Source organism: Salmo salar, chromosome 19 (assembly GCF_965601325.2).
Source record: "Salmo salar chromosome 19, fSalSal1, whole genome shotgun sequence".
NCBI lineage: Eukaryota > Metazoa > Chordata > Actinopteri > Salmoniformes > Salmonidae > Salmo > Salmo salar.
Genome location: NC_138309.1, coordinates 63,156,958 through 63,168,718, shown reverse-complemented (window position 1 = coordinate 63,168,718; position 11,761 = coordinate 63,156,958). Strand labels below are relative to the sequence as shown.

General features: G+C 45.9%; 1 protein-coding gene across 1 annotated transcript; it reads right to left on the bottom strand.

Annotated features, from left to right (window-relative positions):
• Positions 1 to 666: 666 nt before the first annotated feature.
• klhl11 (kelch-like family member 11) lies at positions 667 to 5,784 on the bottom strand. The gene is made up of 2 exons (XM_014158803.2): positions 5,182 to 5,784; positions 667 to 4,616 (listed from the first exon to the last, which is right to left on the bottom strand). The coding sequence occupies exons 1-2, from the start codon at positions 5,745 to 5,747 to the stop codon at positions 3,032 to 3,034; spliced, it is 2,151 nt and encodes a 716-aa protein (XP_014014278.1). The 5' UTR covers positions 5,748 to 5,784; the 3' UTR covers positions 667 to 3,031.
• Positions 5,785 to 11,761: the final 5,977 nt, after the last annotated feature.

Here is an 11,761-nt window from a genome sequence, read left to right as displayed (position 1 = left end):
CCACTCTAAGACTAGAAAATAGAAAAAATATATTTTGCTAGGGAAATAAATATATTAAGATAACTGTTTGGAGTAAAACGTTTTAGCTGATTGTTTGCATTATACATCTGACATACCAAAATAAAACATATTCAACATCTTCACAGACAACAGATCTAGGCAGCCTAATTATATGAAATATTTTTTTTTTAATTGCAAATGACGGTATTCTCAGAGCTCGTTCTGCATTTTAAAGCGAATACACACAAAGCAAAATATGTCCTTTACAACAACTTCAAACTACTGTACAAGAATGAGACCAGAAGGAATATGGGTTCTGGACACCTACAATAACATACAAGCTTAGATTCCCTCTGCATTGATGGAAGAGGAATAACTGGTGGGAGATTCACTGCGTTCACCATGATAAAGGACTTTCAGTATTAAATAAAAAAAACATCCCAACTAGAGATATTTACAAAATCAACACCGACATAGTAACTACTCTGAATCCAACTATCCATGGTGTGCATTTATGAATTTACATGGTAGAACATAATGATTATGAGGATCTGAATCAACAGAACTCTGGATTGTTTTACGTGAAACACGATTGTGAGGTACTGTGAATAAAATGGTGTTGAGGAATGCAAGTCACTACGTAACACAATGTGCCTCCAGCCACAATGACCTTAAAAGGTTAAGTCTTTGACAATATAAAACACATAGCAGGAAATAGACACAATTACCTGAAAACGTTCACAATGCACTGAGTGAGTAAATACATAATTACAGCTTTTCCCATTTCCAGACAAGTTTCCAGAAAAAAAAGTTATTAAACCGGCAGATAACATCATGGCTTGAAGAACATTTCACACACGTCGGTATTGTAAGCACAATGGAATGCTAATAAAGTGTTTGACCTTGGTTTCAGGTTAACAAACGAGTCAAATAATGACTGACAGACATTTCATTGAAGACCATCTGAGTGTGTCGTTAAACTTTCCTGTGCAAGTGGGGTAGGTATGTTACCCCAGTAGCTATAATCTGCCTTCCTGTGAGGTAGTGGGGTTCATTATTTCTAAATAGAATTACTTGCAGGTTATGCTTTGGCATTGGGGGAATTATAAAGTGAAATTGTAGCGTAAGGTCTTCATTGCCCTACCAGGCAAAAAGGCAGTAACTGCTCATTTGGTTGAAAATGAGTTAGTCATTTTTGCTACATTAAATACATGCTTAATCATGTGGACAAGTATCCTGCCTCTTTTGTATTGTGTTCTGGAGAAAGTGGGGGTCATGTTAGCAGTAACTGCATAAGGTTACTGTGAAACTAAGGTAAAAAAAAGCAATTTTTCTCAGTTCCATGCTATGAGCAATTACTGCCTTTTTGCTTGGTAGGGCAGTTCAGTTGACCACTTTTATAAGCGGGCAAAGTAGATAGGCTTACTCAAGTGCAATTAACCGTGCTTTAGGAATGTCACAATTGAATGGAATGGAGAAAGGAGTGCTCTCAATGACTCCTGAGAAAACATTAAGTTACTGTAGATATCATTTGGCCCAAGTTACAGAGGACACTTGTTCCCTTAAATTATTATTCTGCTCCACCTATAATTTTATAGCTCTCTTTTGACAAAGAAACAAAAAACAAAACCAGATCCAACCGGTCAAAAATAGATTGAGACTTCCCAAAATGAAGTGCTTTTTGTTCCTCTCCTATTATTTACAGTGCATATTTAAACAACACAAAATCTGGTGTAAGGAGTCTCTTTCCAACATTCAAATGGTACAGAACATATTGAACTATCATAACACATATATATAGTGCAAAACAAAGCCATGGAGGAAACAGGCCGAAGATTGTAATGAAGCAAGCGAAAGGAGTACCCTAAAACTGAAAGGAGTAGTCTGTCTATACAATGCACTCAATAGATGTACATTAAAGCAAATCTTTAAAAACCTTCCCCTTTGTGTGGGCCGTAGCATCTCACTAAAGCCAGCACGTAAAGGTTGTCATGGGAACCATCACAGTGTCAAATGGAATGTCAGTCTAAGGTCGAGTTCCTGGCCGACTACAAGCGAAAGTGTTGCATTGCATCAACCAATAGTTTCCGTGCCACGTCATCGACTGTGCAGTTGGGCATGAGATTGCTATAGCATGTGATGTGGTTAGCAGATATGTTAAATACCTCATCAGGAGTTGGAAGATCTGGCATGTGTCTAATTTAGTTGGACAGGAACTCCCATTTACAAGCTAGAATGGAGCATTGCTAGCCTGGTCCCAGATCAACTCGTCATGCATTGACAGCAACTGAGTTGGCATGATAGCACTAAGAGGCTGACACTAGAGCATTGCTGCGTCTAGACTTTAAAGCAGTGTTTGCACAAACTCGGTCCTCAGGTGCACATTTGGTTTTTAGCCCTAGCAATACACCACCGGAGGTTGGTGGCACTTTAATTGGGGAGGACGGGCTTGTGGTAAAGGCTGGAGCGGAATTAGTGGAATGGTATCAAATAACTCAAACAAGGTTTCCAGGTGTTTGATGCCATTCCATCGCTCCGTTCCGGCCATTATTATGAGCCGTCCTCCCCTCAGCAGCCTCCACTGCACTACACAACTGATTCAAATAATCAACTCGTCATCAAGCTTTGATTATTTGAATCAGCTGTGTAGTGCGAGGGCAAAAACCAAAATGTGCACACCTTGGGTTCCTCAGGACCAAGTTTGGGAAACGCTTCTCTAAAGCATATATTAAGAGAGGATTAAGAAAAGGCATATTTTAAGTAAGGCCAAAAGCACACATAAATAATGTCCTTTTTACATGGCGTATCATTCCATTGTCTGGTCATACGTTTATTCTATGCTAATTGTCACATACAACTGCCACAGACACTTTCTCTCATCTTTCTACAAACCTGAGCCAAACAATTAGAAGCAACCAAAAAAAGCGTGGCAATATCAGCAAACTGCATATTAGACAGGAGGGACAGTACTGAAAGGAGAATGGGAATCAGACACTGAAATGCTGCCGCTTGTGGGAGGACGGAATGGAGTTCAGCACTCGATCTGCGACTGCAGCTGCCTGCGCAGGGTGAGGGTGCGGCGGTGGAGCTGCTGCATCTGCTGCATGCGGTCTCGCTGCCGCGCCAGGTTCTGTGGCATAGGGTAGCGCTGGCAGCCGTACAGGAAGCGGTAGGGGATGCGTACGTGGCAGGCGGTGGCGCGGCAGCGCGGCTGGGGCATGGGCGGCAGCAGCATCCAGCGTTTCCGCTCACCACAGTAGCGGTAGGCCTCCTTGCGGTACTGCTTGTCCACGTCGTCGCTGTTCTTCCAGCCGCCGATCACGAACACGTCGTCACCCAGGTAGCAGATGGCGGTGCCCTCGATGCTGGTGACCTCAGGCGGCAGGCTCTCCAGGATGTCGTCTGAAATGCGAGCACTGATCTTCTGCTTTGCGGTCTCGTCCTGCACGGCATAGCTCTTGGGGCAGCAGGAGGCCGTGTGGTAGAAGTTGGTGGGCGCCACCGCCATCTGGAACACACAGTAGTTGTCTATGAGCGGCAGGGAGTCCACCTCCTGCCACTGGTGGCTCTCGGTGTCGTAGCGCGTGGTCACAGTCTTCAGCCCGTCCTCGTTGTCCGTGTCCACGGGCGTGCGCGCCGTCACATACACGTAGCGATCCTCCACGCTCACCGCCTTCACGTCGCGCAGGATCTTGGGCGCCGACTCAAGGTTGTGCCACTTGTCCTGCTCGGGCTCGTACACGCTCACGTCCTTGAAGCCCGGGCTGAAGTTGCCGTGGCCGCCGATGCTGTACAGGATGTTCTTGATGCAGGTGAGGCCGAAGGAGTGCTTGCGTGTGGTCAGGTTACTCACCTGTTCCCAGGTGTTGCGGTTGGGGTTGTAACGCTCCACGGTCTTGGCGAAGCCCGGTTCCATGGAGCCTGCTACGTAAACGTGGGAGTCCGTGGTGGCGATAGCGTGGCCATCCAGGTGGTTGTGGATGTGGGGCAAGTTGACCCAGCGGTCCTCGTACACAAAGTAGCCCACGCACTCACTCAAGTAGTCGCCGCCCTCAGACACCCCGCCCACCACCATGATCACGTCCATGTTCTGACCGAAGCGCGGCTGGAAGGCTGCCATGTGTGACGCCCAGAACTCTAGATCAACTGACTTGAGGTTCTCAAAGCGAATGGCGTGGCCCTCCACGGCCTCAGACACCAGCTGCAGGCAGGCGGCGTTGTTGGCCACCAGGGGCTCCTTCTTGACCACCTGGGTCAGGTAGGTGGGCATGATCTGGGGAAGCCGGAGGAGACGAAACAGCTCCTCAAAGTTCTTCTCTCGCTCCTCAGCGTTGCGCTGTACCCATTTGACGATAGCGTCGAAGAGCACCTCCTCCGAGTCCACGGTGATCTCGGCGTCGGACAGCCAGTCCCGCACCAGGTGGAAGGGGAGCGTGTAGAATTCTTCGTCCTGGATGACCTTGTGGAAGTTGCGTCTGATCATGTCAGCAGCGCGCAGGGCAAGCTGGTCCAGCGTGTACATGTGGGCCAGGCTGTGCACCGCTACGCAGTTAGCCAGGCTCAGCTTCTTCTTCAGGAACTCACCGCAAAAGTCTTTCAGCTGCACCAGCAGGAACCTGAAACAGTCAATGTACTAATGAAGCATCACATTTATTCAACCTTTACCAACATAGCACTCAGACTACCAGTAGTGGTTGAAGCCATATCAATGTATATATGCATCTGGTAGTGGTTATACATGCTTTATTTAAATAAAATCATAATAGCCTACATATAGACCTATAATAGAGCATTGGAATTGCCAAAGTTTAGAAACTAGAATTTTCCCCAAACCAACGCATCCCACCACTTGTTCTGCTTGGTGAGCCAATCCTGCAACATAGCCTTCATTGCACCCAAATACATTTGAAAGGGGGTTGGGGCAAGTGTCTTTTCCGGCTTTGACAATTGACTCAATGTGAAACTAAAATATCTAGCTATGTTTGCTTGTTAAGGCACAAATTGAACAACGATGAAAGGACAGCTTTAGGCAATCACTGTAATAGGAAAACTGTGTGTTTACAGTAAACCACCAATAACAAATGGCGGTTGCCTATTTTGGCGACTACTTTTAGCTATACAAACAGTAAGTTAGTGCTACCCGATAGATAGCTAACTATTGCAATATGTATTACGAATTACCTGTCAGCTAGTTCCAATACTTCGTGAACGTTGGCGGTGCTCACTCGTATTTCACCAGTGTACATGAACTGTATGACGCTTTCCACTGTCTCTGGGTCGGGCCCCGTTTCAGAGCTCCATTCTTTCATATCCACCCGCCCGGACAGCGACTCGGAAAATTGCCCCCCCAGTAGAGGGGTGAAATAGTCCGTAGATGCAGCCAGAACCGAACGGTGGGCCGTGAACTCGCAACTTTGAACCCTTTCGCTGGCTGCCCCGCTACTGAAGGCCAATGTCACATCGCAGAACAACCCGGTCTTCCTCTGCTCATTCTGCCGACGAGACAGCTCTGAGCAGTGGGTTGAAGATGTAAAATCTTCGGCCTCCTCTGAATCCCCATCCCCCGCGAGTACAGTGGGTGGGCTGGATCCACTGCCGCTGCTTCTGTTCGAATCCTCCGGGTTCGGTGCTGTGGCTGCCATATCGGCAGAATAAGGTTTAAACCTTAAAACAATGTTATGCAAAAGCCTGGGAAAGCAGTCGCACGCACATACAACGCAAGTAAACAAACACTCCAGAATGGACATGCGTAGTTGATGGCAAGCGGTACAGCGCTTTCAAGACAACTAGGAACTCGGAAAAAAACGATGTCAGATCGTGACGTCAGTCATCTTCAGGTCTGAGAAGTCGGGGCCCTAGTGGTGCATTCAAAACAACTGGGTACTCGAAAAAAACGAGGTTAAATCTTTTCCGACTTGAAATTCCGAGTTCGACGACAGTTCCAAAAAAAAATCCATGTTATTTGTCACATGCGCCGAATACAACCTTACAGTGAAATGCTTACTTACAAGCCCTTAACCAACAATGCAGTCTTAAGAAAATACAAAACCAAAAAAGTAAGAGATAAGAAAAACAAATAATTAAGGAGCAGCAGTAAATAATAATAGCGGCGCTATATACAGGGGATACCGGTTCAGAGTCAATGTGCGGGGTACCGGTGTCGAGGTAATTGAGGTAATTATGTACATGCAGGTTGGGTATTAAAGTGGCTATGCGTAGATAATAACAGAGAGTAGCAGCAGTGTAGGGGGGTGCAACTAGTCTGGGTAGCCATTTGATTAGCTGTACAGGAGTCTTATGGCTTGGGGGTAGAAGCTGTTTAGAAGCCTCTTGGACCTAGACTTGGCGCTCCGGTACCGCTTGCCGTGCGGTAGCAGAGAGAACAGTCTATGACTAGGGTGGCTGGAGTCTTTGACAATTTTTAGGGCCTTCCTCTGACACCGCCTGGTATAGAGGTCCTGGATGGCAGGAAGCTTGGCCCTGGTGATGTACTGGGCCGTACGCACTACCCTCTGTAGTGCCTTGCGGTCCGAGGCCGAGTAGTTGCCATACCAGGCAGTGATGCAACCTGTCAGGATGCTCTCGATGGTGCAGCTGTAAAACCTTTTGAGAATCTGAGGACCCATGCCAAATCTTTTCCTCCTGAGGGGGAATAGGTTTTGTCGTGCCCTCTTCACGACTGTCTTGATGTGCTTGGACCATGTTAGTTTGTTGGTGATGTGGATGCCAAGAAACTTGAAGCTCTCAACCTGCTCCATTACAGCCCCGTCGATGAGAATGGGGGCGTGCTCGGTCCTCTTTTTCCTGTAGTCCACAATCATATCCTTTGTCTTGATCACGTTGAGAGAGAGGTTGTTGTCCTTGCACCACACGGTCAGGTCTCTGACCTCCTCCCTATAGGCTGTCTCATCGTTGTCGGTGATCAGGCCTACCACTGTTGTCTCATCAAACAACTTAATGATGGTGTTGGAATTGTGCCTGGCTGTGCAGTCATGGGTGAACAGGGAGTACAGACTGAGCACGCACCCCTGAGGGGCCCCCGTGTTGAGGATCAGCGTGGCGGATGTGTTGTTACCTACCCTTACCACCTGGGGCGGCCCGTCAGGATGTCTAGGATCCAGTTGCAGAGAGAGGTGTTTAGTCCCAGGGTCCTTAGCTTAGTGATGCGCTTTGAGGCCACTATGGTGTTGAAGCCCTGCCACATCCGACGAGCGTCGCAGCCGGTGTAGTACGATTCGATCTTAGTCCTGTAATGACGCTTTGCCTGTTTGATGGTTCGTCGGAGGGCATAGCGGGATTTCAAATAAGCTTCCAGGTTAGAGTCCTGCTCCTTGAAAGCGGCAGCTCTGCCCTTTAGCTCTGTGCGAATGTTTCCTGTAATCCATGGCTTCTGGTGGGGGCATGTACGTACAGTCACTGTGGGGATGACGTCCTCGATGCACTTATTGATTAAGCCAGTGACTGATGTGGTGCACTCATCAATGTCATCGCAAGAATCCCAGAACATATTCCAGTATGCGCTAGCATAACAGTCCTGTAGTTTAGCATCTGCTTCGTCTGACCACATTTTTATAGACACGTTTATTGATGTCTCAAGTTTTGAGGGAGCATGCTGACTGCAGGAATGTCCACCAGAGCTGTTGCCAGAGAATTTAATGTTAATTTCATAAGCCATAAACCACCTCCAACGTCGTTTATGTCCAACCGTCCTCACACCACGTGTAACCACGTCAGCCCATCACCTCCACATCCAGCTTCTTCACCTGCAGGATCATCTGAGACCAGCCCCCCGGACAGCTGATGAAACTGTGGGTTTGCACAACCAAATAAATTCTGCACAAACTGTCAGAAACGCCTCAGGGAGCTCATCTGCGTGCTCGTTGTCCTCACCAGGATCTTGACCTGACTGCAGTTTGGCATTGTAACCGACTTCCGTGGGCAAATGCTCACCTTCGATGGCCACTGGCGCACTGGAAAGGTGGGCTCTTCAGGGATGAATCCCGGTTTCAACTGTACCGGGCAGATGGCAGACGCCTGCATGGCATTGTGTGGACGAGCGGTTTGCTGATATCAACATTGTAAACATAGTGCCCCGTGGTGGCGGTGGGGTTATGGTATGGGCAGTTATAAGCTATGGACATTGAACACAACTGCATTTTATTATTGGCAATTTCAATGCACAGAGATACGTGACAAGATCCTGAGGCCCATTGTCATGCCATTCATCCGTTGCCATCACCTTATGTATCAGCATGATAATGTACGACCCCATGCTGCAAGGATCTTTACACAATTCCTGGAAGCTGAAAATATCCCAGTTCTTCCATGGCCTGCATACTCACCAGACATGTAACCCATTGAGCATGTTTGGAATGCTCTGGATCTATGTGTACGACAGTATGTTCCAGTTCCCGCCAATATCCAGCAACTTCGCACGGCCATTGAAGAGGAGTGGGACAACATTCCACAGGCCACAATCAACAGCCTGATCAAATCTATGTGAAGGAGATGTGTCGCGTTGCATGAAGCAAATGGTGGTCACACTAGATACTGACTGGTTTTCTGATCCATGCCCCTACCTTTTTTTAAGGTTTCTGTGACCAACAGATCCGTGTCTGTATTCCCACTCATATGAAATCCATAGGTTATGGCCAAATGAATTTGTTTCAATTTACGATATAAACTGAATAGACTTCAGAATTTCAATACAATCAAGCATCAGTCGGCTACTAAGCCTAACCTTAACCACTCTGCTAGCCTATGCCTAACCTTAAATTAAGACCAAAAAGTACATTTTTGTAGGCAATTTTTACTTTGTGGCTGTGGAATCTGTCTTTGTCGTTATGGAAGATAATGGAAACCCAGTGAAGGAGGTACTTGTTGCTAGCGCTAATATTTGCATATACAACTCCACAGCAAAAAATATTAAAGTTGTTGGGAAAGTGAGAACACAGATACAGCATATCGAGATTAAATTCTACTGTAGAAATAAATGTTTTTTGTCACTGCTATCAATACTGCTCCACTAGAATCCAAACATTTCCCTCCGTGACGTCAACGGGGAGTTCATGCAATTCTGAGCAGGCACACCGTCAGACAGCCCTTCTTCTTCTTTGATGGGGTTTAACGGCGGTTGGCATCCAAGGTTAATGGTGCATTATCGCCACCAGTTGGGTGGGGTATTGAATAGGAAACAAAAAAATACTTTACGGGAAAGGGGGAAAACGACATCATACAAAATTAAACACCTCAACTAAGAAAAACCCATCCCACTTCTTCAATCACAGTCCACTCCAATATACATCCCTACACAAGCTCAAGGGCTAAGAAATCCTATTGGTGAATGTTCCGCCATCACAGGATGGCCGAACATTCCCCGATAGGATTTCTTAGAACTGTCACAAAGACCCCAAAAAACTTTCAGCAGCGTTCACAATGATTCCAATTTTTGTAGACGTCTTCTTCGCTTGTGCTGTACAGTTTACGACCATTGCAATAAATAATACAAAATCTCACCTTTTTAACATGTAGCAATTCACTATCCCTCGGTTGATGAGAAACCTTCACTGGTCATGGTGGCTGTACTACCATTGTTTCTTCATCGCCACTCGTTCCTTCCCATCTTCTCACAAACTCCAGACAGGAGACACGCTGGACACTCCTTACCACCTCATTCTCCTTCACTTTAACAGGGCACTCCAGGAATTCAGGCGCATGTTCACCTCCACAGTTGCAGCATTTCACTTTATCTGGCATACGATACTCTTCCCTCCTGCACACAATTGACACATGACCAAATCTTTTACATTTATGACACTGAAGGGGCTTGTACACAAAAGCTCTTACAGGGTATCTCATGAATCCTAACTTTATATGAGAAGGTGAGAGACTCTTCATCAAAGAACAGTAGCATGGATGAAGTTAATTTATTTTCTCCATCCAACATACAGGTCAGTTGACGTGCACCAACCACTCCATCGATGTCTTCAGTAATATCCTCTGATTTTATTTCTTGAGCCACCCCAGAAAAAAAAACCTTGATAGGCACCTTGCCACAAAACTCCGTACAGGAAACATTCCACTCCGGTATCTTTTTTAGCCTTAAAACACGCTTCTTCTGCTCCGCAGACAATTTTTTTTTAAATAAGACCACTTCTTATGACTCTCACCGACTCCACACTTTCCTCCAACACATTCCAGATTTTCCTCAAGACGTTAAACAGATTTCCCAAGTAGCATTGATCCAAAACAGGTCTAGGAGTTTCCTATGGTCCACCACAGCTTTACTTCTCCTGTTTCCCTTTTTCTTCGCCACTGTAACCCACTCATTCTCACTTTCTGTACTATTAGCTTCACCCGACTCACCAGCAGTTTCAAACAAAACCTCAGTTTCCGTCATCTTCCAATCGCCTCATCGGACAGCCCTGTTAGTCTAGCACGCTTCTAGAGTATGGCGCATGAGATTAAAGGCGCACGCATACTAGGTTCAGTTTGCTCCTAGCAGAGGCTAAGTGAACGTCTGTGCCTGGCATACTCCTTTAAAAGACCTTTGCTGAAAAACTGAAAAAAGCATCAATATTACTGTCTGTCTTGAGACGCCTTAGCAACAACATACCCAGTATACACTTCCTCAAAATAGTCAGAATTAATCTAAGTTAAATCAAGACATCTGTAATTAATTGGCGGTCTTAATCGCACAATTTTACATCTAACTGATAACCTTTTCAGACATATGGAATATGCCGCCTTGAAAGTGCCTCGGCTACGGCATGTGTATTTCTCTGTAAGGGTACAATATGGCTTTTTAAATAATGACTGGATCCAACTGAAGTTATTATCTGAGACTGGACATACTTTTGATACAGCATTGTTCCTTGCTCAAGCAATGGACACTGCCAACAAGGATGTCAAAGAAATCCCAGGGAAAATGTGTGGACAGTGCTAATGTGACTTGGAAACAAGGGACAGGCCAGGGAAGTGTGCACAAGCTAGGCATACGTCAGAGAGAGAAACCAGCACGAGGGGAATACGTGAAAGTATGTTACAGATGTCAAGGTGATCACAAGTGAGTGCTGTTTTCAGGATGAAAAGTGCCATAAGTGTGGCAAACAAGGCCTTATAAAACGAGCACGTAGGGCTAAATCCCCTGCAGAAAGTTCCAAACATAAAGGGGGAGGGAAGCAAAAGCAAGAAAAAGGAGCAAAAAATGTATGGGACACATCACATCAGTGGGGAAGCTGAACAAAACAAAGAGGAAGAAGAGGATATGTTTACAATGTACATCATGTCAGATAACATACCAAAAGTGGCTCCTATCACATTGAAATTTAAAGTCAATGAATCAGAGTTTGAAGTGGAAACAGGGTGCAGTTTAACCATAATCAACAGAGTTGTGGGACAGTGCAAAAGTTCCAGACTTAATGACTTGTTCTGTGCATCTCAAAACGTACACAGGTGAGAGACTAGACCCAATAGGGGCAGCTAATGTAACTGTGCAGCACAGAGACACTGACTCAGCTACCTGTAGTAGTCGTATCAGGCACCGGACCAAACCTTCTACGTCAGGGCTGGATAAAATAAATGAAATTAGACTGGGGAACAGTAAATCAGATTGATGAGGTTCAACAGTGGACATTGGAAGAGGTGTTGACAAAGCATGAGAATGTGTTCAAAGAGGAACTTGGAACATTGAACAGCTCCCCAGCTAAAATCTATGTAGACAAGAAGGACAAACCAAGGTCTTACAAACCAACACATGTGC

Coding starts and splice junctions, on each gene's coding strand:
- klhl11 (XM_014158803.2), bottom strand. CDS start 5,747: ATGTCCATTCTGGAGTGTTTGTTTACTTGCGTTGTATGTGCGTGCGAC. Junction 4,617..5,181: donor GTATTGGAACTAGCTGACAG/GTAATTCGTAAT, acceptor TGACTGTTTCAG/GTTCCTGCTGGTGCAGCTGA.